The 23542-nt window shown below is 35.0% G+C and overlaps 2 protein-coding genes across 2 annotated transcripts; one reads left to right on the forward strand and one right to left on the reverse strand.

Annotated features, from left to right (window-relative positions):
- Positions 1–1789: 1789 nt before the first annotated feature.
- On the reverse strand, positions 1790–18466 carry LOC128997666 (mucin-2-like). The gene is made up of 3 exons (XM_054423304.1): positions 18437–18466; positions 15230–17778; positions 1790–2414 (listed from the first exon to the last, which is right to left on the reverse strand). The coding sequence occupies exons 1-3, from the start codon at positions 18464–18466 to the stop codon at positions 1904–1906; spliced, it is 3090 nt and encodes a 1029-aa protein (XP_054279279.1). The 3' UTR covers positions 1790–1903.
- A 2799-nt stretch (positions 18467–21265) lies between these two features.
- Positions 21266–22813, forward strand: LOC128997667 (tigger transposable element-derived protein 4-like). Its single transcript, XM_054423305.1, has one exon. The coding sequence runs from the start codon at positions 21266–21268 to the stop codon at positions 22811–22813; it is 1548 nt and encodes a 515-aa protein (XP_054279280.1).
- The last annotated feature ends 729 nt before the right edge of the window (positions 22814–23542 follow it).

Below are 23542 nucleotides of genomic sequence, written 5' to 3' on the forward strand. Positions count from 1 at the left end.
AACAACCAAGACCGTAAACATTACGAAAATCTAAAAAAAAAACTTCTCCTGCTAAGTAAACTAAAGTACAAACTAAAACTAAATATGTTATAGTTTATTTTCGTTTAAGACAAATAATAATTATACACAAGTTAACCATAGCTTCAGTACTTTGATTGTATTTCAATGTATTTCTTCATTTTGAGTGGTACAATAGAGCAGTTTGTAAAGTTCCGAATCGTTATTTACTTTGCAATCGAGTTTACCAATAGTTTCGATACATCTAAGTTTCATTTCCAATAAGTGCCTTTTCCGTATTTACTTTAAACTTAAAAGTTGCCACAGAGATAACTATAATTTAATACACACTTTTACATTAACATAACACATTTACTACTGTAAATTATTTTCAAAATGTTACACAACCTTTCAGTGAATAATCAATTATTAATGATGCTATTTAACAACATTGATATAGATTGTGAGAAAAACTGGGTTTGGGTTGTCCATTGCAAAAGAATTCAAAAGCGTAAATGGCATAGAAAGATACTAATGCAAAATTAATTATTATTACGAGGGCACCCATTGTGCATTTTAATAGGGTAAAAAAAAAATAAAAAAATAATGCTATAACCTTTACTTTTTATAGAATATGTTTCGGACAGTTTTTAGTGGAATACTATTTACTACTACTTTACAATAAATTAAGTACATTACTTTTACATCCACACCATACAAAGTTTCACGTACCTCTGCCAGGTTGGACTATAAAAGTTGTCTAGAATCCATTTTTATAATCTCTTTTGTCACTTGTTTACAATCTGACTGCGGTTAAATATTTGACTGAAGGATTTAAACCGTAAAAAAATTAGTTGGTGAGCATTACTAAATATTTGAAAACGAACTCTATAAATAAATCAAAACGCAGATGATTTTAAATATGCACAAAAATGGGCCAATGTATAAATCTTTTCAGTTTTTTGATGTGTTGTGAACCAACTTAATTAATTAAAAGGTAAAAATACGTTCGAGAAAAACCATAGGTAAATCAACACATTGTCAATTTGACAAACATTCAAAGCGTTGTTCAATGATATATCAGATGAGAAAGGGTACCAATAAAGTCGAGTGGTTTGAAGTGGTTTATTATTTCCAACAATGCAATAGACTGGTTTTGTAGTTCTAAACTACTATTTGCTTCATCTGAGTTATCCAATAAAGTTCTATTGCTTTGAGATTGGAATTTAAATAACGGTATTTATTTTGCACTTCAGAGATTCTATTGCATAGCTTGTGATAGTACCAAATATTTGAGATTATTAGGAAAACAAGCGAGATTTTTCAGTATTTAAATAGTTTGGAATAGGTAATAAAATAGTGGTAATCAATAAATACATTTATTTACAAGAGTCTAACAATAATTACAGAATAAATATACAGTTTAATTGCCTTAAATTAAAAATTGTAAAATGTATATACAAATTTTTTTTTAATTCCACATTGTGCTTAACCCAAAACTACATCCCTTTTCAGTTCTTTATTTACATCCAATCTATTTCAGTTTGAGGTTGAACTTTTGTTAAAAAATAAATATGAAATTTAAATAAATAAAATTAATTTTAATGTACACAGTTGAAATACGAATAAATATAACTCTTCTTTTTTAAACTAAGTGAAAGGGGTTTGAGTTTTCATTTTGGCTATGAAAATTTCTTAAAAAATACAATTTACTCTACCAGTACCATTTACTGATTTAGTAAAAAGTATTAATTTCAAACAATAAGATTTTAACAATTAATTAAAAGCTTTATATACAATTTATTAATAGAATACTGTGGTTGAATTGTTATCACGAAACTCATATACTTACATATTCAAAATGATTTTACAGGTACAGTTTTTAATACGTGTTGTCTATTCCCCACTACCTGGAATCGTCATTTTTATTAAACGAAGAGCTAAAGAACGCCTCTATAGGGAGAATCGGATCGTCTGTTGCTAGTGTGATGTGACCGACTGTTCTCCTACTAGAGGGGGAAACTCCAGATTTGAAAAACCCGGACGAGTCAAAAGCATTGCTAGGTGAAGAAGTCAAGTCGGCAATCTTCTTAGTAATATCCCCGTGGTCAGCGGAATCTACAATCTTCGGCTTTTCCGAGCTTGCTGTATTCCAATCAACCTCTTCTGAACTCGTCATTAAAGTCGTTGTGGCAATGTTATCAGATTTCTTCGTGATGTACTGATCATGATCTAAATCGTTTACGGTTTCTGCTTGGGTTTCTTCTGTTTTGTTTTCTGGTTCGTTACGGGTCCTTAGGGGGAAAGGTTTTCGCTTCTTGGCTGAGAACACTCCCTTCGGTCTGACAGGCAACTTAGCTATGTCTTTCTCCATGGTTTCTTCAGCTGCTAGCCCAGTAGGGGGCTCTGTGGATGTCCTAGTAGATATAATAGGACAATATGACCTCACTTTCGGCGTTTTAGAGGCACTTTTAGGGCACTTTTTATAGGGAAAAAATGAGAAAAAAATGGAAGAGCTTTTTTTGGCCACTTTTTTTAAAGACCCAGCTCTCGACCTATACACCCCTATATAAATTTTCTACTTTTTTAATACTGAAAAACACGTCTGGAATATGGCTCATTTTTTTGGCCACCCGGCTCTCGGCACGCGAACTCGGGCGCGCTCCTGGTCGCGGGTGTGCTCTAGGCATGCTCTCGACCCATGGCGTGCTCTCGCTCGCGGGCATGCTCTTGGCATGCTCTTGACCCATGGCGTGCTCCATGCAATGGTCGGGCTCCTGCCCCATGCTCCCGCTCCTGACTCTAATGAATGACTGAGTGTAACCCAATGACCCCAATCAAAACTAATTGTTAATTTTCTCTGCCTGTCTGGCGCCAGTCTGTCTGGGGCAGGTTTTTTTGACAATTTTTGGGTATAAAAGGGGGAGATTCTATCGTATCCTCACTCACTTGGACCACCTCGCCCACCTGGACTACCTCGCCCGCCTGGACCACCTCACCCGCCTGGACTACCTCGCCCGCCTGGACTACCTCGCCCGCCTGGACTACCTCGCCCGCCTGGACTACCTCACCCGCCTGGACCACCTCACCCGCCTGGACTACCTCACCCGCCTGGACTACCTCGCCCGCCTGGACTACCTCGCCCGCCTGGACTACCTCGCCCGCCTGGACTACCTCGCCCGCCTGGACTACCTCGCCCGCCTGGACCACCTCGCCCGCCTGGACCACCTCACCCGCCTGGACTACCTCGCCCGCCTGGACTACCTCGCCCGCCTGGACTACCTCGCCCGCCTGGACTACCTCGCCCGCCTGGACTACCTCGCTCGCCTGGACTACCTCGCCCGCCTGGACTACCTCGCCCGCCTGGACTACCTCGCCCGCCTGGACCACCTCGCCCGCCTGGACCACCTCGCCCGCCTGGACCACCTCACCCGCCTGGACCATCTCACCCGCCTGGACCATCTCACCCGCCTGGACCACCTCACCCGCCTGGACTACCTCACCCGCCTGGACCACCTCACCCGCCTGGACCACTTTGCTCATCACCTGAATCTTCTTGTTTTAACATGTAAGCTAGACTAGTGTAGGCCTAATATATTGTCGCGTGTCGGGTCATGGGATCAATTGGTTGTGACCAATTGATGCTTGTACTCATACTCTGTATTTCTTTTAGTTTGAAGTTTAGTTTCTTTTAGTTCTTTTAGTTGAATTTAGTTTTGATTTAGAAAATTATAATTGCCAAATCTAATTGTGTAAAATAATTTTGAATATTAAAAATATAAAATTAATATTCAAAATTATTATTTTTATTAAATGAAATTTTTAAAATGTAATTTCTACTATATATAGAAGATGTCAACCTAGTTTTTTAGTTATATGTCAATTGTATGCTGCTTCTCTATCCAAAATGTAACCTTATTTTGTTATTACTATTTTTAAGCGAGTCAAAAGTGTACAAGTTATTTTTTTAAAACTTAGCCGAATCTCAATCACTGGGGACTTTGAGTCAAAAGTGTACAAGTTATTTTTTTAAAACTTAGCCGAATTTGACTCACCTGGGGACTTTGAGTCAAAAGTGTACAAGTTATTTTTTTAAAACTTAGCCGAATCTCAATCACTGGGGACTTTGAGTCAAAAGTGTACAAGTTATTTTTTTAAAACTTAGCCGAATCTCAATCACTGGGGACTTTGAGTCAAAAGTGTACAAGTTATTTTTTAAAAACTTAGCCGAATTTGACTCACCTGGGGACTTTGAGTCAAAAGTGTACAAGTTATTTTTTTAAAACTTAGCCGAATCTCAATCACTGGGGACTTTGAGTCAAAAGTGTACAAGTTATTTTTTTAAAACTTAGCCGAATCTCAATCACTGGGGACTTTGAGTCAAAAGTGTACAAGTTATTTTTTTAAAACTTAGCCGAATTTGACTCACCTGGGGACTTTGAGTCAAAAGTGTACAAGTTATTTTTTTAAAACTTAGCCGAATCTCAATCACTGGGGACTTTGAGTCAAAAGTGTACAAGTTATTTTTTTAAAACTTAGCTGAATCTCAATCACTGGGGACTTTGAGTCAAAAGTGTACAAGTTATTTTTTAAAAACTTAGCCGAATTTGACTCACCTGGGGACTTTGAGTCAAAAGTGTACAAGTTATTTTTTTAAAACTTAGCCGAATCTCAATCACTGGGGACTTTGAGTCAAAAGTGTACAAGTTATTTTTTTAAAACTTAGCCGAATCTCAATCACTGGGGACTTTGAGTCAAAAGTGTACAAGTTATTTTTTTAAAACTTAGCCGAATTTGACTCACCTGGGGACTTTGAGTCAAAAGTGTACAAGTTATTTTTTTAAAACTTAGCCGAATCTCAATCACTGGGGACTTTGAGTCAAAAGTGTACAAGTTATTTTTTTAAAACTTAGCCGAATCTCAATCTCTATATAATTTTTTCATAGGTAGTCTTCTCTATATAACTAACACTAACTCTGTATAAATGTAGACTCAGCATTCTGCTAAAAAGAGTTTTTATTTAAGATTTAGAATTTAGTTTTGATTTAGAAAATTTTAATTGCCAAATATTATTGTATAAAATTGTTTTGAATATTAAAATTTAGAATTATGATTTGAATTATTACTTCTCATTAATTTAAATTGTAAATTGTTCTACTATATAGAAGATGCCAACCTTTTTTTTAATTTCATATATAAAAATGAAGACCACATGTCAACATTGTTTTGCATCGCTCTCCAAAAAAAGCAACCTTATTCGCCACTACAAGGTAATACATAAAATGAAGGTGAAACTGTGCAAAGTTTGTGATTTAATCTGTGATAGTAACATAGCTCTAAAATCTCATATATTACAAACTCATAAGACTTGTAATTTCTGTAAAAGAAATGTTGTTGGTCATTTTAAAAGACACGTAAATTCTTGTAACAAATGTCCATATACAATGATTAAATTTGTCGGTGAATCGATTAAAACTGAACTTAAAAGTACTCTTCAGTCTTGTCCTCTACCGATAAAATGGACTTTAGTAAGGAGAATCAAATTTATAAAATATTCAATGGATCAAAACGGAAAATTAGTTAATGAGAAAGAATGTATTGCAGATTTTAGAAGCCTTACTTTCCTAACCATTGAGAAGAGAGATTTAAAGCCTCAAATTGAAAATGCTCTTTTAAAGATTGATACTTCCATACACAAATATCAAGCCGAAGGCAGTGGATGGATTTATGACCATACTAAATATTGGCAGTTGCACGTTTACAAGTATAAGCCCCTAACTCCAAAGTCATATATCCCCACACCAAAAAGTATTAAATTGACAAAAGCAGTTTTAAATATAAAGAATGCTGATAATAAATGCTTCCTTTGGTCAATTTTAGCAGCTTTACATCCAAGGAATGCTAAAAATGCTGAAAGGGTATCGAAATATGCACCCTATGAAAATCAGTTAAATATGACAAACATAAAGTATCCTGTTAAAATATCTGATATAGATAAATTTGAAAGACAAAATAATATAAGTGTTAATGTATTTGGAGTTGAAGACCAAAAATTTATATATCCATTAAGAAGAACCAAACTGAATAGTAATGCTCACATAGATCTATTATTATTACTACAAGGTCGTAAATCACATTACTGTTTAATTCGTGATTTTGATAGGTTAATGCTACGGTCTACGAAACAAGACCATAAGAAGCATTTTTGTAAGCTGTGTTTACAACATTTTTACACCAATGATAAATTGGAGCGTCATATAACATATTGTAAAAACTTTGATGCCCAACGAGTGGAAATGTCTAAACAAGATACATTACAATTTAAAAACTATAAATATCAACTTAAAGCCCCATTTGTGATTTATGCAGATTTTGAATGTTTTATAAACTCAAACAATCATACTCCATCTGGATTTGCATTTGTCGTAGTGAGAGATTCTAAGATTATTTCTGAAGAGTTATATAGTGGCGAAAATGTTATGGACGTGTTTTTCAAAAGGTTGTTTGAGACTTATGACTTCATTAAAAATCAAATGGCGATATATATTCCCCTTGTAATGACTCCTGAGCAAGAGGCATCTTTCCAAAACTCAACACATTGTCACATTTGTGAAAAGCCTCTATATTTTGATAGGGTACGGGAACATTGTCATTCATCTGGCCGATACCGTGGAGCTGCCCACAATGATTGCAATTTAAACTATAAAGTAACAAAGAAAATACCAGTATTCTTCCATAACTTGAAAAATTACGATGGACATTTAATAATGCAACACTTGGGAAAGTTTAATCGTAAATTAAATTGCATAGCCAAAGATATGGAAAAGTACATTTCATTCTCTGTTGATGATTTAGTATTTTTAGATTCCTATAACTTTCTGTCCCTTCCATTATACAAATTAGCTTCCAATTTAAATACATTTAGATTCATAGACAATCCACTACTACAACGCAAAGGCGTATTTCCCTATGAATATATGACAGGACCAGATAAGTTTGCAGAGTCTCTACCTCCAATTGAAAAATTTTACAGTACTTTAACTAAAGAACATATCTCTCCCATCGAATATGAACATGCTAAAAATGTCTGGACCCATTTTAATATACATAATTTACAAGAATATCATGATTTATATCTTAAAACAGATGTATTGCTACTGGCTGATGTGTTTGAGACATTTAGAGACCTGTGTTTAAAGGATTACAAACTTGACCCCGTACATATGTATTCACTTCCAGGACTAACATGGGAAGCTTGTCTTAGAATGACTGGTATAAAATTACAATTATTTCAAGATATTGACATGCATTTGTTCATAGAAAGTGCAATCAGAGGAGGAGTCAGTATGATTTCTACACGTTACGCTAAAGCCAATAATAGATATATGGGCAAACATTATGATCCCAATCAAGAAAGTGTGTATTTAATATATTTAGATTGTAACTCGCTATACTCCACAGCTATGTGTGAGACACTACCCGTGGATGGATTTCGTTGGACGAATGAGATAGACTACAAAAACAATCAAAATGATGAGTTTGGATATATCTTAGAAGTTGATTTAAAATACGATAAAAGCTTACATGATTTACATAATGACTATCCATTAGCACCTGAGAAAATGAATGGCAAATTAATACCTAATTTAAATGACAAAACTAAATATATTTTACATTATAAAGCATTACAAAAATATGAGGAATTAGGTTTGGTTGCTACAAAATACTATAGAATTTTAAAATTTAGACAATCAAAATGGCTTTCACCCTATATTAATTTTAATATTGAAAAACGCAAATGTGCTAAAAATGATTTTGAAAAAGACTTTTACAAATTGTTAAATAATAGTCTCTTTGGTCGAACAATTATGAACCAACGCAAGTTTCGTGATATATATCTCAAGGATGAGTCACTATTAACAAAATATGTCACTAATCCAAGGTTTGACTGTAGCAAAAAGTTCGATAACAATTTACATGCTATACATTTAAATAAATTAGTTGTAAAGTTTAATAAGCCGATATATTTGGGAATGACCATTTTAGATATTAGTAAAGTAATAATGTACGATTTCCACTATAATTATATGTCAAAATTTAAGAACAAAAGATTTCTTATGACTGATACAGATTCTTTAATGTATTCTATAGTTACAGAGGACTTTTACAAGGAAATAGAAAGTGACTTGCACTATTTTGATACCTCTGGATATAGTAAAGACCATTTCTTATACTCTGATAAAAATAAAAAAGTCACAGGCAAGTTCAAAGACGAATTAGATGGTCATATTATGTATGAATATTGTGGTTTAAGACCAAAGTTATATTCTTATATTCCTCTAAAATGGTTATATGAAGAAGACAAGCAAGCTTTAGAGGTGAAGAAAGCTAAAGGAGCTGATGGTGCTACAGTTAAACATCTCCTTAGACATCAACATTATTTGAACTGTATTGCAACTGGGCAAGATTACTATGAGAATGTGACAAGAATTAAATCTACAAATCATCATCTTCAAACCTTAACCATGAACAAGAAAGTACTATCATTTGACGATGACAAGAGGTTTATTCTAGAAGATGGCATCAATACGCTTGCGCTTGGTCACTATAAAATTGATCAAACATAAATCTATATTTGCCATTATTCTTTGACCTTTCTTTGTCAATTACAAAAAAGCCATATTTAGTTTTATCCCAGCATTGGTGGCAGAGATTTCTAAATTGGTTAAATGAAAAGTCATTACCAACATGATTGTTATATACATGTTTTAAATTTAAATCATCTTGTTTAAATAATATTAGGAAATTTACATTATCACGTAAATGTTTGTGTACTTTGCTGTAAGATTGACACAAGTAAAAACAGTTAATATTTTTATGTCGACCCATTGAAAAAAATTGTGTAATATTTTGACTATTTATGTCATCAAATACAACAACTGACTGTGATTTTACATCATTTGGTGTGATTTCACAGTCAGTAAACGTGTGTAATTTCACTTCATCACACAAACTAAATATTTCAATTATTTTTTTATATTTTTCTTGTTCTAAAGATTTAGATATTAAATATAAGTTTGTAAATTTTAATCCTTCCTTTCTTACAATTAAATTGTAAATTACAACCGTCTTCCCACTTCCACTTGGACCACAAATAACACATCGAATATTGGTAGGAAATAGACCCAACTTCTTTGGTATATTTTCCTTAGTATGTACTATTTTAAATTTGTGTTTTTGTTGAATAAAAGACATTTTTTATATAATAAAAATGGTAAAAAATAATAAGAAAACATGTAAAAAAGGCAAAGGTTTATTCCTAAAGCCTTACAGGGGTCGAGGGCTATTGAATACTCTTATAAATAATCTTCCATTTCCACTTCACATACCATCATATCGGTACTGTGGACCTGGAACGAATATACGTCAAAATCTAGCCAAAAATGTACCTCCAAAAAATAAGTTAGACTCTTATTGTAAAGAGCATGACATATTCTACATGAATAATCCTGATACCGCTGCTCGGAACAAAGCAGACATGAGATTAGCAGACTTAGCTTGGACTAGAGTAACGGCAAATGACGCAAATCTTGCTGAAAGAGCTGCAGCTTATGCGGTGACAAATTTGATGAAGGCAAAAGCAAAAATGGGAATGGGATTAAAATTTAATAAAAAAAATGGACAACTACCAGCTGTTAGAGGCCGCAAAAGACGTGCCTCACTTCCGGGGGGTGTACCTAAAAAACGAGCTAAAAAATCTAACACCAAAAGTAAAAGAGTGCGGAATAGTTAATTTAGACAGTTCATCTGGCACACATTGGACAGCATATCGTAAAAATAAAGATATTGTAATTTATTTTGACCCATTTGGAATCCAACCTCCAAAAGAAGTAATTAAATATTTTGAGGGACATAAAATATTCTATACAACCGATCAAATACAAGATTTAAATAGTTCTATTTGTGGAATTTTATGTTTATCATTCATAAAAAATTTTTGTTTATAAAAATGGATTCATTTACTATAACATTTTCGGGTACAGAGCCAGAGCTAAAGTCAGTGTTCTTTCCTCCCATAGAATTAAATGATGATTATGTAATTGGATTAGTTGATTTTCAAAGTTATAATTCTATATTTAATGTGAAAAAACCTCTAAATACTTTAACATATTACAAAGTAGAGAAAAAAACATTACCAAAGGGAGAGATCTTAGTTGATGATTTAAACCAGTTATTAGATGGTAAACTTAAAGTTATAATACATAAAAATGGAGAAGCATTAATTAATACTAAATCCAAACTTATATTTAAAGGGCTTATTCCAAAATTAAATCAACTTAAAGGCAACAAATTAACCATTAGAGAAGGTGATGATGTTTTCTATTATGACCACAATGCTCCAGTTACAATAGAAATTTCTGAAGGAACATATGAGGTGGTTGAGCTTGCAAAGGAAATTCAAAAGCAAATCCCAGACTTTTTCCTTACAGCTAATAATAAAACTATGAAAGCGACATTACTTTCTAGCCACGTGTTTGATTTTACAAAACCATGTTTAGGGTCTGTTTTATTGGGATTTAAAGGTGTTTCTACTCCTGGTGTACAGTTTGAATCTACAAATAAAATAAACATTAATAATGTAAATGTGATTAGAGTAAAATGTAATATTGCAAACGGGTCCTATTTAAATGGAAACAAATCACACACCATACATAGCTTTTATCCAGAAGCTCCTCCTGGCTACAAAATTATTGAAGTTCCAAGAAATATTATATATTTTCCTGTAAATAAGAGAAGTTTAGATGTTGTCAGTATTACATTTGCCGATCAGCATGACAAGGCAATTGACTTTAATGGAGAAGAAACTACAATTACTTGTCATATAAAAAAGATATGAGAATTTATAAGAATTTATCTATAAGTATACAAAATGCTAGGTTCCTACGATCAATAGGACTAAAGTTAAAATTTTCTATTAATAAAAATGGAAGATTTTCTAGATGTTACAGGGAAATCCCAATTCGACGATAGTGTAGTTAAAATTACAAATCACTCCTATGTTCCCCATAACACTTTAGCAATAAATAATTCTGATGAAATTCGAATATGTATTAATAATCAAGATTTGCTAACTCTCCCATGTAGGAGTTATCTGTATATTAAGGGAGAAATTGAAAATCATGATAAAGGTCATTTTATAAATAATGCATTTGCATTCTTATTTGATGAAATTAGATATGAAGTCGCAGGTAAAGAAATAGATATTGTAAGAAACCCAGGAATTTCTAGTCTTATGAAAATATTGAGCTCTTACAATAAAACAACTAAATTGTCAAATGTGGCATTTGATTCTGACACGAATTTAAAAGAGTTCCATAAAAGTGGCAAGTTTAGTACTTGTTTGCCATTAGAACTGTTAATGGGTGTATTTGAGGATTTTAATAAGGTATTAGTAAATGTCAAACAAGAATTGGTGTTGAAAAGATCCAAAAATGATTTGAATTGTATATTAACAACCACTAGTGCTCCAGCCAGTGGTACTGCTGATGCAATTCCCAAAATTATACTTAACTCAATTCAATGGGTGATGCCACATGTAATACCATCAGATGGGGAGAAGTTACAATTACAAAAGATGTTATTGCAAAATAAAAATTTGCAAATTGCATTTAGAAGCTTAGAGTTGCATGAACTTCCATCATATCCCAATACTACAAGACATACATGGTCAGTAAAGACATCTTCAAGTTTGGAGAAGCCTAGGTATATTATATTTGGTTTCCAAACAGCTAGGGATAATAGTGCACGAAAAAGAACTGATGAATTTGATCACTGTAAGTTAAAAAATCTCAAAGTATTTCTAAACTCTGAATATTATCCTTATAGTGATTTAAATCTCGACTTTGAAAATGGAGATGTCTCTAAAGCTTATGAGATGTTTATGAGGTTTAGAGAGACTTACTATAATACTATCCCAGATCCTATGATTAGTAGGGCTGAGTTTATGAAGAAATATCCACTAATTGTAATAGACTGTTCTAGACAGAACGAAACAGTGAAGGAAGGAATTGTTGATATTAAATTAGAGATTGAAACTGCAGAAAATGTACCAGCAAATACATCTGCATATTGTTTAATAATACATGATAAAGTGTTTGAGTACAATCCTTTGTCAAATGAGATAAATAAAATGTAAATAAAAGATGAAAAACATTCAACAAGAATTGGTTGACTCTGCAAATCAAATACGAGAGAAATATAGAGCTTTGAAACGTGGCAAGTTTCTAGAGGCTGAAGAGAGGTTCCAAACATTCCAACCTTTAATAGAGCCATTACAAGAATTAAAAAAAATCGCCAAAACAGAGAGGCCTCGAATGGAGATTCTCCCAATGACTCCATCTAGAATACCAATAATACCAAGATTGCAACCATTACAGCAATCCACCCCACAGAAATTAGATTTTGGTCTTTTAGCATCAGACTATTTAGGAAATTACCTCAGTAAAAGTAGTATGACAGACACTACATATGGTATTAGACGAGAAGCAAATAAATTTTTTATTGGAAATAAGGAAGTTGACATTGCCAATGATGATGTTACAATTGCAAATAAAACCTACAAGGGGACAAAAGGTTTGTGGCAATTGTTAACTTTAAAAGAACCTGAGGATTATACTCCGGCTGATTTGCAAAATTATAAAGAAATTTTGGAAGCTACAAATGGACATTTAAAGAGTTACAAAGATGGTGCACCAATTTCAAGTAATAGACATACTAAATATCTTAATATAATTAAACCTCTTTTTAAATCTGTTGGTGAAGGTTTGAGACAAGTGACTGGTAATAAAATAGACTATATTTATTGGGATGATCCTAATGAGCTTGTAGATAGGTTAAGACTTCTTTGGCTAAGTCGCCAAGCCGGTAACTCAGGAGTGGATAATGAAATAGATTCCATTATTGAGGAATTGAGAGAAAGTGGTATTATTTATTAAATAAAAATATGTTTATAGATAAATTTTATCGTTTATATAATCCATATAATAAGCCTGCAGAACCCAGGGCTAGTAATGAACCTACTTTGAATTTACAAGACGATAGTTGGAATTGTTTAAACCGTAAAATTGGTAATGTTAAAGATGGAGAGTTTGTAGATGATGTATCAACTTTGGGTCAGACATTAACTAGAAAAGGTGATGTCTTCTTACAAGGTAAAACTAAATATGAGTTTTTAGAATCTAAGAATAAAAATTGGAATGCTAAAAAACAGAAAATTACTAATGTGGAAAAGGGTGAAAGTTTAGATGATGTGCCCACTTTACAACAGACTTTAATACGAACAGATGGTAAATTTGTACAAGACAATAATAATTATGAATTTTTAGAATCAGAAAATGGTATTTGGAATGCTAAGAAACGGAAAATTACTAATGTGGAAAAGGGTGAAAGTTTAAATGATGTGCCCACTTTACAACAGACTTTAATACGAAAAGAAGATGGTAAATTTGTACAAGACGATAATAATTATGAATTTTTAGAATCAGAGAATGGTGTTTGGAATGCTAAGAAACAGAAACTTAGCGATTTGATGGAAGGTACAGATAGTAAAGATGCTGTGAATGTTTCACAAGTTCCAAAAATGGAAGTAGGCTATTGGAATTTTAATAATAAAAGGTTAGTACGTGTTAAACCTGCCATTGATGACACTGACTGTGTTACAAAAGAACAGACTATAACTTATAATAAAAAAGAAAAATGTTGGGATGCCAAAAATCAATTCATAAGAAATCTACCAGAGGGGGAACATTCGGATGATATTTGTCTAATGTCACAATCTATGCATTACGATGGATCAAAATTTGTATATGGAGAAAAAAATTTTAATTTGATGGAATATAATCCTGATTTATTAGTTGCTGACCCCAGATCTTTGAGTGGATTTAAGTATATAGATAATAGACCATATATACCAGAAAACTATGTATTTAAAAGAATGGAAGATAATCTATTGATTGGGGCTAATGGTGATGTATTTAGAGTTACAGGAAAGGATGATGTTATAAAAAATGAATGAAATTGCATACGAGCTTCATAAGCCTGCAAGAAAGAATTTCATTAGAAGGTCTTTTAAAGTATTGGGTATAAACGAAACCATACAAATAGATTTAGTTGATATGCAAAACTATGCTAGAGAAAATTCTGGCAATAAATATATTTTAACTTTAATAGATACATTTTCTAAAAAAGCTTATGCTGCTCCACTAAAGAATAAGACAGGGTTAGTGGTTACAGAAGCCATTAAAACCATTCTACCAAAGGGGGTTAAAAACATTCAATCTGACAATGGAAAAGAATTTTTTAATCAATATTTTAGCAAACTAATGAAAAAATTAAATATTAATCACTATCACACATTTTCTACAACTAAGGCTGCAATTGTGGAGAGGTTTCAGAGAACTTTAAAGAATTGGTTATATAGAGAATTTAGTGCTCAGGGGAGTTATAAATGGTTGGATTTACTTCCAAAGTTAATTCGAAAATATAATAATAAGGTGCATAGATCTATAGGAATGAAGCCTAACCAAGTGAATGTTAAGAATAGTAAATATGTGCATGAGAGGTTGACTTCTAAAGTAGTGCAAGTTAAAAAACCAAGATATAAGGTAGGTGATAGCGTAAGGATTTCCAAGTATAAACATGTTTTTAGTAAAGGTTATACTCCAAATTGGACAGGGGAACTATTTACAATAGCAGAAGTTAAGAATACAAAGCCTGTAACATATATCTTGAAAGATGAAAATGGCAATATAATCAGAGGAGGCTTCTATACAGAGGAGTTGTTAAAGACCAAGTATAAGGACATGTATTTGGTAGAGAAGATAATTAGGAGAAAGGGTGATTCGTTGTATGTCAAATGGCTTGGGTTTCCAAGTAGCCAGAACTCATGGATTTCCACTAAGGATGTCCAAGGGAGCACGCCATGAGCCGGGAGCCGGGTGGCCAAAAAAATGAGCCATATTCCAGACGTGTTTTTCAGTATTAAAAAAGTAGAAAATTTATATAGGGGTGTATAGGTCGAGAGCTGGGTCTTTAAAAAAAGTGGCCAAAAAAAGCTCTTCCATTTTTTTCTCATTTTTTCCCTATAAAAAGTGCCCTAAAAGTGCCTCTAAAACGCCGAAAGTGAGGTCATATTGTCCTATTATATCTACTTGTCCTGTATCTGCTGTAGTACTTGTTGGAACCTGGTCTACGTATATTGCTCGGTTTGAAGGTGTTTTGTCTCTCCGTGGTTGTCGGAGTGTCCAATTGCACCAAGGGGGACTGAGTGGTCGATGTTCTATAAGCGTGTCTTTGACCCGTGTATTTTGGTTTGAATCTTCTAGTGCTGGTTTCAACTTTGTCGTCTTGGTTTTCCGGCCTGTAACTAATGTTGCCTCTCAGTCTAGGTGGTCGTATTCTTAGGGATTCGTTGTTTTCTGATATTTCTCCTTTAGGGGCTTCAGTCGTGGTTGAGGTGGCTTTGTTCAGTCTTTCTCTGTAATCCTTTACGCTGAACCTAGGTCGGGTGTTGTTATAGTTGTATTTGTTTCTTCTTGACTTTGGTGTTGTCGAAGAAGTTTCAGGCTCTGGTGTTGTAGTAGTTGTCGTGGTTGTTGACTCACTTGTGGGAGAAACAGTTTCGTGGTAGTTTGTTTGAAAATCTTCTACCTGCTGAGTTGGATATAAAGTGTTTGAGTTGTGTTCTTCTGTGCTGGGGGGCATTATATGACCGTATTCGTTAAACGATAGGCCACTTACTGGGTAATTTTCCGTCTGCACTGTTTCCTTTTGTAATTGGTACTCTGTGTTTGGGGCGAAATCATTGGCTATGTCTTGCGAAGGTTCTGCCGTTGAAGTTGTTATTCTCGTAGCTCCATGACGGACTACCCCTCTTACTCTATTTGAGGGTTTCTTCCTCCTCCTGTTTTGATACTGGTTAAAATCTGTTGTACTCGAAGACGGAGGTGATGTTTTTATGTCTTCTTCCGGTAGAGTGCTAAATGCTGTCGGAATTTCTTGCACGTCTGCTTCGGTATTTGTTAAAGTAGATGTACTCTGATGGTTATTCGGTCTAGCTGGCCGTCTTCTCTTCGGCTTGTCTTCGACTTTTTCATTTTCATGCTCAGAAAACTGTTGGCTCTGGTACGTGTTTTGATCCGTGTCATACGTCGTAACTTTAGGTGCTTCTTCATTAAAAGTAGTATATTCATTTACAGGGGTTTCTACGTTGTTTTCTGTCGTACTTTCAGCAAACTTCTGATTTTCAGGTTTCCTTGAGGGTTTCTTCTTTCTATAGCGTGGTCTAGAGGTACGAGTTCTAGTGGGGTTGTTGACTTCATTAGTTTCAGATGAGGGTGTTATAACGTCTGTTGGGGATGGTTCACCCACGTAGTGGTCTAGATCTGTTGTAGGAGTTGGTAAAAACGGAGTTGGATGGAAGATGCTATCTCCATTAGTATTCACTTCGACTTCAGGCCTTCTATAATAAGTAGTGGTTGATGGTTTCACTGTAACTTCATCTTGGTATTGTTGAGTTTCAGGAACAGACTGGTAGGTGTTAGTCAGAATAGAGGATTTAGTTGGTCTACCCGTAACCTCCTCATGGTACTGCTGCGTTTCACGAAAGGGTTGGTAAGTATTCGCTACTGAAGAGTATTTGTATACATCGTCCCTTGACGGAACATCAAGAGTGGTAACTGGAATTGAAAAAATGTCTCTTGAAGGTTGAGAGGGTCCTGGCGTTACAAACACTGGTGGACGTTCAGTACTTTGCGAAGAATCACTTATGAGAGGTGACGGTCTAAATGGTTTAGGTGTTGTTTGACGAACGTAATTTCCCCCGGTTGAAAAGTAGTCAAATGGCCCTACACTGGAAAATGCGTTAGGCTGTGAAACCCTTGGTGGTTCAAGAGTGGAAGATTGAAATGGTCTTCCGAGGTGTGACAGTTGATCAAAAATGTCCTTAGCTGGAGTTTTAGTGTCTGGTTTATTAGTGTTCAAATGAATATCACCAAAAGGGTTGTTCCCGAAATAGTCGATACCGGGAGGAATTCCATGACTATTGGTCGTGTGACTAGCCGTCGGTCTTGGGTTGAACTGTTGTTTACTTGGTGGATCCGGACTAAAGAACCTATACGGATCTGTAGAAGGACTTGTCGATTTAAAATACTCAGGCGTGTAAATAGGCAAACCTTGCCTCAAATAGGGGGAGAATGTCGGAGCAGCTTTTGTCCTAGTCTGATCATATTGCTGGAAATAGAAACTATTCGGAGCAATAGCCTTGGAACTAGGAGGAGGAACTAGGTTAATACCAGATTCTCTTGAAGGAGGAGGACTTAGAGACGCTTCAAAATAGTAAGCCTGCCCAACATTGTCATTATGCTGGAAAGGTTGTGCAAATGAGTGTCTGAAAGGAGAGTAGGACGTATAGCCTGGCCTGGACTCCGCCTGGTGCAACTCCTTGAACGGTTTCTTGTGCTTGACGGGGTGACGAGACTTGACAGTGTCGTGTCCGAACCCACTGAAGCTGCCGAGAATGCTGGGAGGGGCTGGGGCGAAGACCTCCACTTTGTTGGATGGGACCGGGTCAGCAAGGAAGTGCTTCTTGTGGACTCCCAGGTTCATGTAGTAGGCGGATGTCGGTGGTGGGATGCGCAGCTGGGAACGTTGTGAGTGTTGGGAGTGTTGGGAGTTTTGGGAGTCTCGTACTGGCCTCCAACCATCACCATCGTTCCTGAACGCCTGCAACAGATTGAAGAAGATATAGTAGTTGGTATTGCAAACGTTTTGAAAAATAATACATCCGTGTGATTTAAATAAAAGCTATGATGGCATGGTTTACTGTTTCTGATGTTAATTACTTACTAGGCAGTTGGTTTAACACAAGAAGAAATCTGTGGTACTAGAATTTGACTCGATATCTTACTACCCTTTTCTAAGGAATATTTTTTTCATTATTATTAGTAAAAGCGGGTTTTATTAACATGCACATAAAGTAACCAAAGTAAAAGTTTTAAGAAACTATGATTAGACCCATGTGTGTATTTTCCTATAAAATACTAAAATGTAATGAAAAGAGTTTGAGTATTTTGAGACGTTTTGATTTTCAGTTAACTTTTACGTTCATTACTGGTAATTATGTAACAGTGATTATTCAATTGAAGTAAATTTTTTTTGTGACGTAACAATTAATTATCTAAGTTCACGGGTTTTTTGCGTATTATGCCCTATCTTTACACTATAAGACGTGACGGGAAACCACGGGCTTTACCCCGAAAAAAAACTTTACACATTACTTCAAGAAAGATCTAGAGTGTCTAGGTATCAACGCTTATCTAAGCCACTGGCTTCTGTCAGGATTCAAACTCGGGACTTTAGGGATCGAAGCCACGCGCTCTACCACTAGACCATCTCGCTTTTCCCCTGACATTATTAAATGTTAATCGTCAATTCCCACATTTATTTACAGACTATACGTTAAGTATCTTTACAAAAATTATTCTCAAAAATAAACGAACAAATCAATATTATACCTATGTTGCAATCTGAACTACACAATATAATCTTCGCTAACAGGATTCACAAACCAGCTGAGTTATGGTGGAACTACACTGTAAAACATGCAATATCCAGAACTACATATGAGCGAGCATAAATACACCGCAAGAGCTGGCTATGAAGCTCATATACGATGGCCCAGTGAGGTTGGTATATTGCAGCCGCGCTACCGAAGTTGAGGTTTTATCACAGCAAACGCTGCTTTGTGGTATTCATATTGTGGCAATCGTGTAAATAGTGTGAAAATGTAGTGTTTTCTGAGCCATGTAAAAATATTTTATCCTAGAAATGATGGTTAATAACGTATTCCTAATCAAGTTTTCTCTACAGATGTGTAGCAAGCATTAGCTAATTTTTTTTTTATTTTTGTAATGTTACAACAATTATTGTGAAATTTTTCAATTATTTACACATTGCAATATATCTTATTATTTTATGGAAATCAGATCTAATATTCCATACAGTTGCCTTAAAGGAGCACTTTATTCCTAATTCATCAAAATTCTGTTACACAAACTTAATCAGTATTGTATACCTTAGAGGGGTCTGACCATACCATTTAACCTAGCTAACCTTTCTAAAAAAAATAATGTATTTTGTAAATTTAGGGAAACATGCCTTGTTAGGGAAACACTTACATTAAGATATTTTTACTTTCCACATAATCAATAATAGTGGTTAGAGAAAGTAACTGATATGCCAGACAAGAAAAAAACCACTAGTGTATGGAATTAGTGTGGATTTTCTTTAGCCAAAGATACTTATTTCATCAATATATCGTTGCCCACAGTAGCCTATGTGATTTATGGTAAGATTGCAAGGTGGGTAAAGAGTCGGACACCTCGTGTACTTTGGGCACTGCATGGGACGAATAGTCTACTTAGGAGGATAAAAAATACAAATTAACTAATCAGATTGTGTTATATTTTACCTTAACATTTTGTGGAATATTTTCAAGACAAAAGCTATTTGCTTTTGAAATCACAGCTTATAGGAGCGGTCAAATCAAAGAGTTTGCTACTTCTCATAAAATGTACTATTTCCCCCTATATTGAACACTGTTTGTTTAAATTTTTTATTAATTGTTTAATGCTGTTCTACAGTAATTCCTAAATTAAGTAAATTAGTAGTATTGCACGTACCGTAGATGATTTAATGCAATTACATTCGCGTTTCAGTATCAGATATCACCGTAGTTTCTCTGTTTACTTGCACATTTATGCAGTTTCTCGCCATGTCACGCTAGTGAAGTTTATTTACATAGAGATAAGTCAATCTTGACTTGTCTGAGCTTAAACAAGTTTATGCAGCAAAGCATCTCGTGTGACGATTTATCCAAACATACATCTTAAACTTATGAGTCAACATTTTCAAAAGAGAATTTGGTATTTTCTTCAAAGCTCTTTTCTTGTACTGAATAGAGAGGATTAAAAATAGGTATTTCATAGAATAACAGTTCCCATTGTTTGTTATAATCAGAACGAGTCCCTAGTCCTCTAGTATAATGTATTTCACTGATTATTGTACTATTAGGTTTTTTTACAAACATGTAAGCCAATATCTATCCAGGAGGAAGTTTGTATAGTGATAGAATGCAGAGCTTCAGTCCCTGAGGTCCTGGGTTCAAATTCCACCAATCACCAATGAAATTTACCCAGGCTTTAATGCCAGAACCTCTAGGTATTGCCTGAAGTGATGTGAAAAAATGCCTGCCTAGAGTATAGTTAATAAAAAAAAACTTTTTTCAGGTAAAAAAGACATCCATTTGAGGTCAGGTATTTATCTAATAGCGGTTGAGAGCTGGGTGTCTGTTTTCTTTTTCAATTTCAACATTAATAGCACTCAAATTAAAGTTCCACTACGTTCTTATACAACTAAAAAATTAAACTGAACTAGTATGTAGGTATGCTCACGTTTGAAAAAATGATGATTGATTTTGCCCTAAAAACAGAAAGTTTGTGCATTGTTATCCTTACTGAGGATAAATTTATTTTTGACGTAAATCCACATTTTTTTTGAAACCTCATATATAGTAGAACTACTTTCCTTCTATGCCAACACGTGGTACAAAGTAAAGTTTGGTGATTTTAAAATAGCTAAACTGCTGTTCAATATTAGTAGTGGAACCTGGATAATTCGAACTTCTTTAATTCGAAATCTTCTTTAATTCGAATTTTTCCCGTGGTCCCTAGCATTTTGTATTAAAACAATGCTAAAATAACGTGGATAATTCGAATTTTATTTTGGATAATTCGAATTTTTAAGTGCCAAATCATTAAATTATTACTCTAAATATATTCAAAAATAATAAATAAAAAACATATTCCAAGCCACATTTGACGAAATGTTTGCGTTAGAACAAGTGCCAGCCCTCGCGCGCCTGCGTTTAGTCTGATGACTCATACCTCCCCTCCCGCCACCGCCCTACAGGTCATTGTACCCAACACTCCCTTCCCCTTTCTCCTCTCCCACCCACCACCACTGACCTCTTTTCAGTGTCGCATTGTGCGTGGTCTGTATCGGTTTGCGTGAAGGCCGTTACCTAACGTAGTTTTGCTGTTGTCTTAGACTTTTAGTTTCAAGTGATTACGTGTACAGTACTGTAGTTTTAACGTACCGTACTGCACTACTGTATACATTAACTTTTAGTGAGTGTAACTGTGTAGTGATCATGGCATCAACCTCATCGAAAAAACCAGGGTCTTATAAAACTTTGACATTAGCTGAAAAAGTCGCTGTGATCAAAGAAGTGGAAAAAGGAGTCAAGAAAAAATCTGAAATCGCGAAAGACTTTGGAATTCCACCCAACACCTTATCAACTTACTTAAAAAATAAACATAAAATTCTCAGCAGTGCAGAGGAATTTGATAAAGACAGGAAACGATCGCGAGAGCCAGGAAATCCGGATGTCGACAATTGTGTGCTTAAATGGTTCAAGCAGACCAGAGACAAGAAAGTTCCTGTGAGCGGTCCTTTGATTAGAATCAAGGCTGAGCAATTTGCTAAAGAATTAGGGAAGCAAAACTTTAAAGCTAGCACTGGGTGGCTGGATGGTTTTAAGGAGCGCAATAAAATTTTGTTTAAGGCAGTGTGTGGTGAAAGTGGGGCGGTGAACCTGCAGGAAGCTAATCAGTGGAAGAACGATCTGGAAGAGATGATCCAGGACAGAGACCCGAGAAATATTTTTAACGTTGACGAAACCGGTCTTTTTTTCAAATGCACGCCCGATAAAACACTTGCATTTAAGGACGAAAAGTGCCACGGGGGGAAATTAAGCAAGGAGAGAATCACGCTATTGGTTGGTGCTAATATGGATGGTTCGCAAAAGCTGCCTTTGTTGATGATTGGAAAATCGGCCAATCCTCGTTGCTTTAAAAATGTCAAGTCTAAGCCAGTAGAATATGTAAGCAGTTCTAAGGCTTGGATGACAAGTGACCTTTTTGCGAAGTGGCTAATGAAGTTGGACAAACAGTTTGTTAAAGAAAATCGACAGGTTCTCCTTTTCATTGACAATTGCACGGCACACAACACCATACCTGTCATGGAAAATGTCAAAGTGGTTTTTTTCCCAGCCAACATGACCTCTGTTGTCCAGCCCATGGATCAAGGGATCATAAAAAACTTGAAACACTTTTACAGGGGTTTGTTGGTCGAGAATATCCTGTCCGGGGAAGGAAACGCCCTCAAAATAAAGCTGGACATTTTAGAAGCATCGCGAATGTGCAAACAAGCGTGGGACAAAGTGAAGCCGGAAACAATAAAAAACTGCTTCAAAAAGGCAGGTTTTGTTAAAACCGACGAAGAAAGCGCCGAAGAAACTGTAACGGACGAAACTCTACCAATCGACGGCTGGGAGGATGTGGCACCCAATCAAACCATCTTGTACGAGGACTTTCTTAATGTAGACGAAAATGTCGCTGTGTGCGGTGAATTAACTGACGCCGACATCGTAGCAGAAGTCCTCGACACCGAGGAACAAAATGACGATGGATCGGGGGACGAGATCGTCGGGTCACCGGCCGATGAAGAAGAAACGCCAGTACCGAATGCAGCCGACGCCATGACCTACCTGAGAGAAATTCGGCGATTTGTGGAGAGCAGAAATGATGTCGGTGATGTACAGTTTAAATCATTAGATGTTTTAGAATCATTTATCATGGCCGAGAGATTAAACTCAAAGAAACAAGCCAAAATCTCTTCTTTTTTTGTAAAACAATAAATTAGATTTGATATGTTTTTTGTTTAACAATCAGTCAATACGGTCTCCAAACTTTTAGTTCTCTTTGGCCGATATTTTTCTATTTCTGTCCTGTTGTCCTGTATAGGGCCTATTTTGCTTAATATTTTGCTTTGGACTATTGGTAATCGTGTGAAGTTTGCGTGCAGTTCAGCTATTGCTGAGGACATTTTAAGGTTAGTTAATTTTAGTTTTGTACATAATTTCGTTGTCGTTTGAGCGATTGCAAGTTATTTTTATTGTATACTATTACTGTAATAGGCATTATTCAATAAATTAATGTTCAAATAGTATCAATAAAGTTAATAGTTTGAATTTAAAACGTGTTTTTATTGTTTACGGCCCTGGTTATAAGAACTTAATTAATTCGAATTTTTGGATAATTCGAAGTTTTTAGCTGGTCCCTTGAGGTTCGAATTATCCAAGTTCCACTGCACAATACAAACCAGTGTACTTACTACTGCTTACTACGCTATTTACATTTGACCGAAATATAACTATCCCGAATCTCATTGCGCCTACATAATCGTTGCTTATTTAATTAATCTATCTAGAAAGTAGGTAAAAAGACTGCTACCAATTCAAGAACGTATTACATTAAAAACTCAATGAGGAAACAGCAAATTTATTAAGCCAGTGGGTTTTCCGCTACGTGGATATTTGAAATGTTTATTATTTATTATAAACAACATTTCCGTGGTATAGACGAAA

Source organism: Macrosteles quadrilineatus, unplaced genomic scaffold (assembly GCF_028750875.1).
Source record: "Macrosteles quadrilineatus isolate MER2022 unplaced genomic scaffold, UCM_ALF_1.0 Scaffold_6__1_contigs__length_79288215, whole genome shotgun sequence".
NCBI lineage: Eukaryota > Metazoa > Arthropoda > Insecta > Hemiptera > Cicadellidae > Macrosteles > Macrosteles quadrilineatus.

Bases quoted from the DNA above. Each gene is read 5' to 3' on its own strand.
- LOC128997666 (XM_054423304.1), bottom strand. From the start codon at position 18,466: ATGTCAGGGGAAAAGCGAGATGGTCTAGTG. The intron at 17,779-18,436 runs GTAGAGCGCGTG...AATCTGTTGCAG, and splicing joins AAAAGCGAGATGGTCTAGTG to GCGTTCAGGAACGATGGTGA. The intron at 2,415-15,229 runs GTACTACAGCAG...TATATCTACTAG, and splicing joins CGTAGACCAGGTTCCAACAA to GACATCCACAGAGCCCCCTA.
- LOC128997667 (XM_054423305.1), top strand. From the start codon at position 21,266: ATGGCATCAACCTCATCGAAAAAACCAGGGTCTTATAAAACTTTGACA.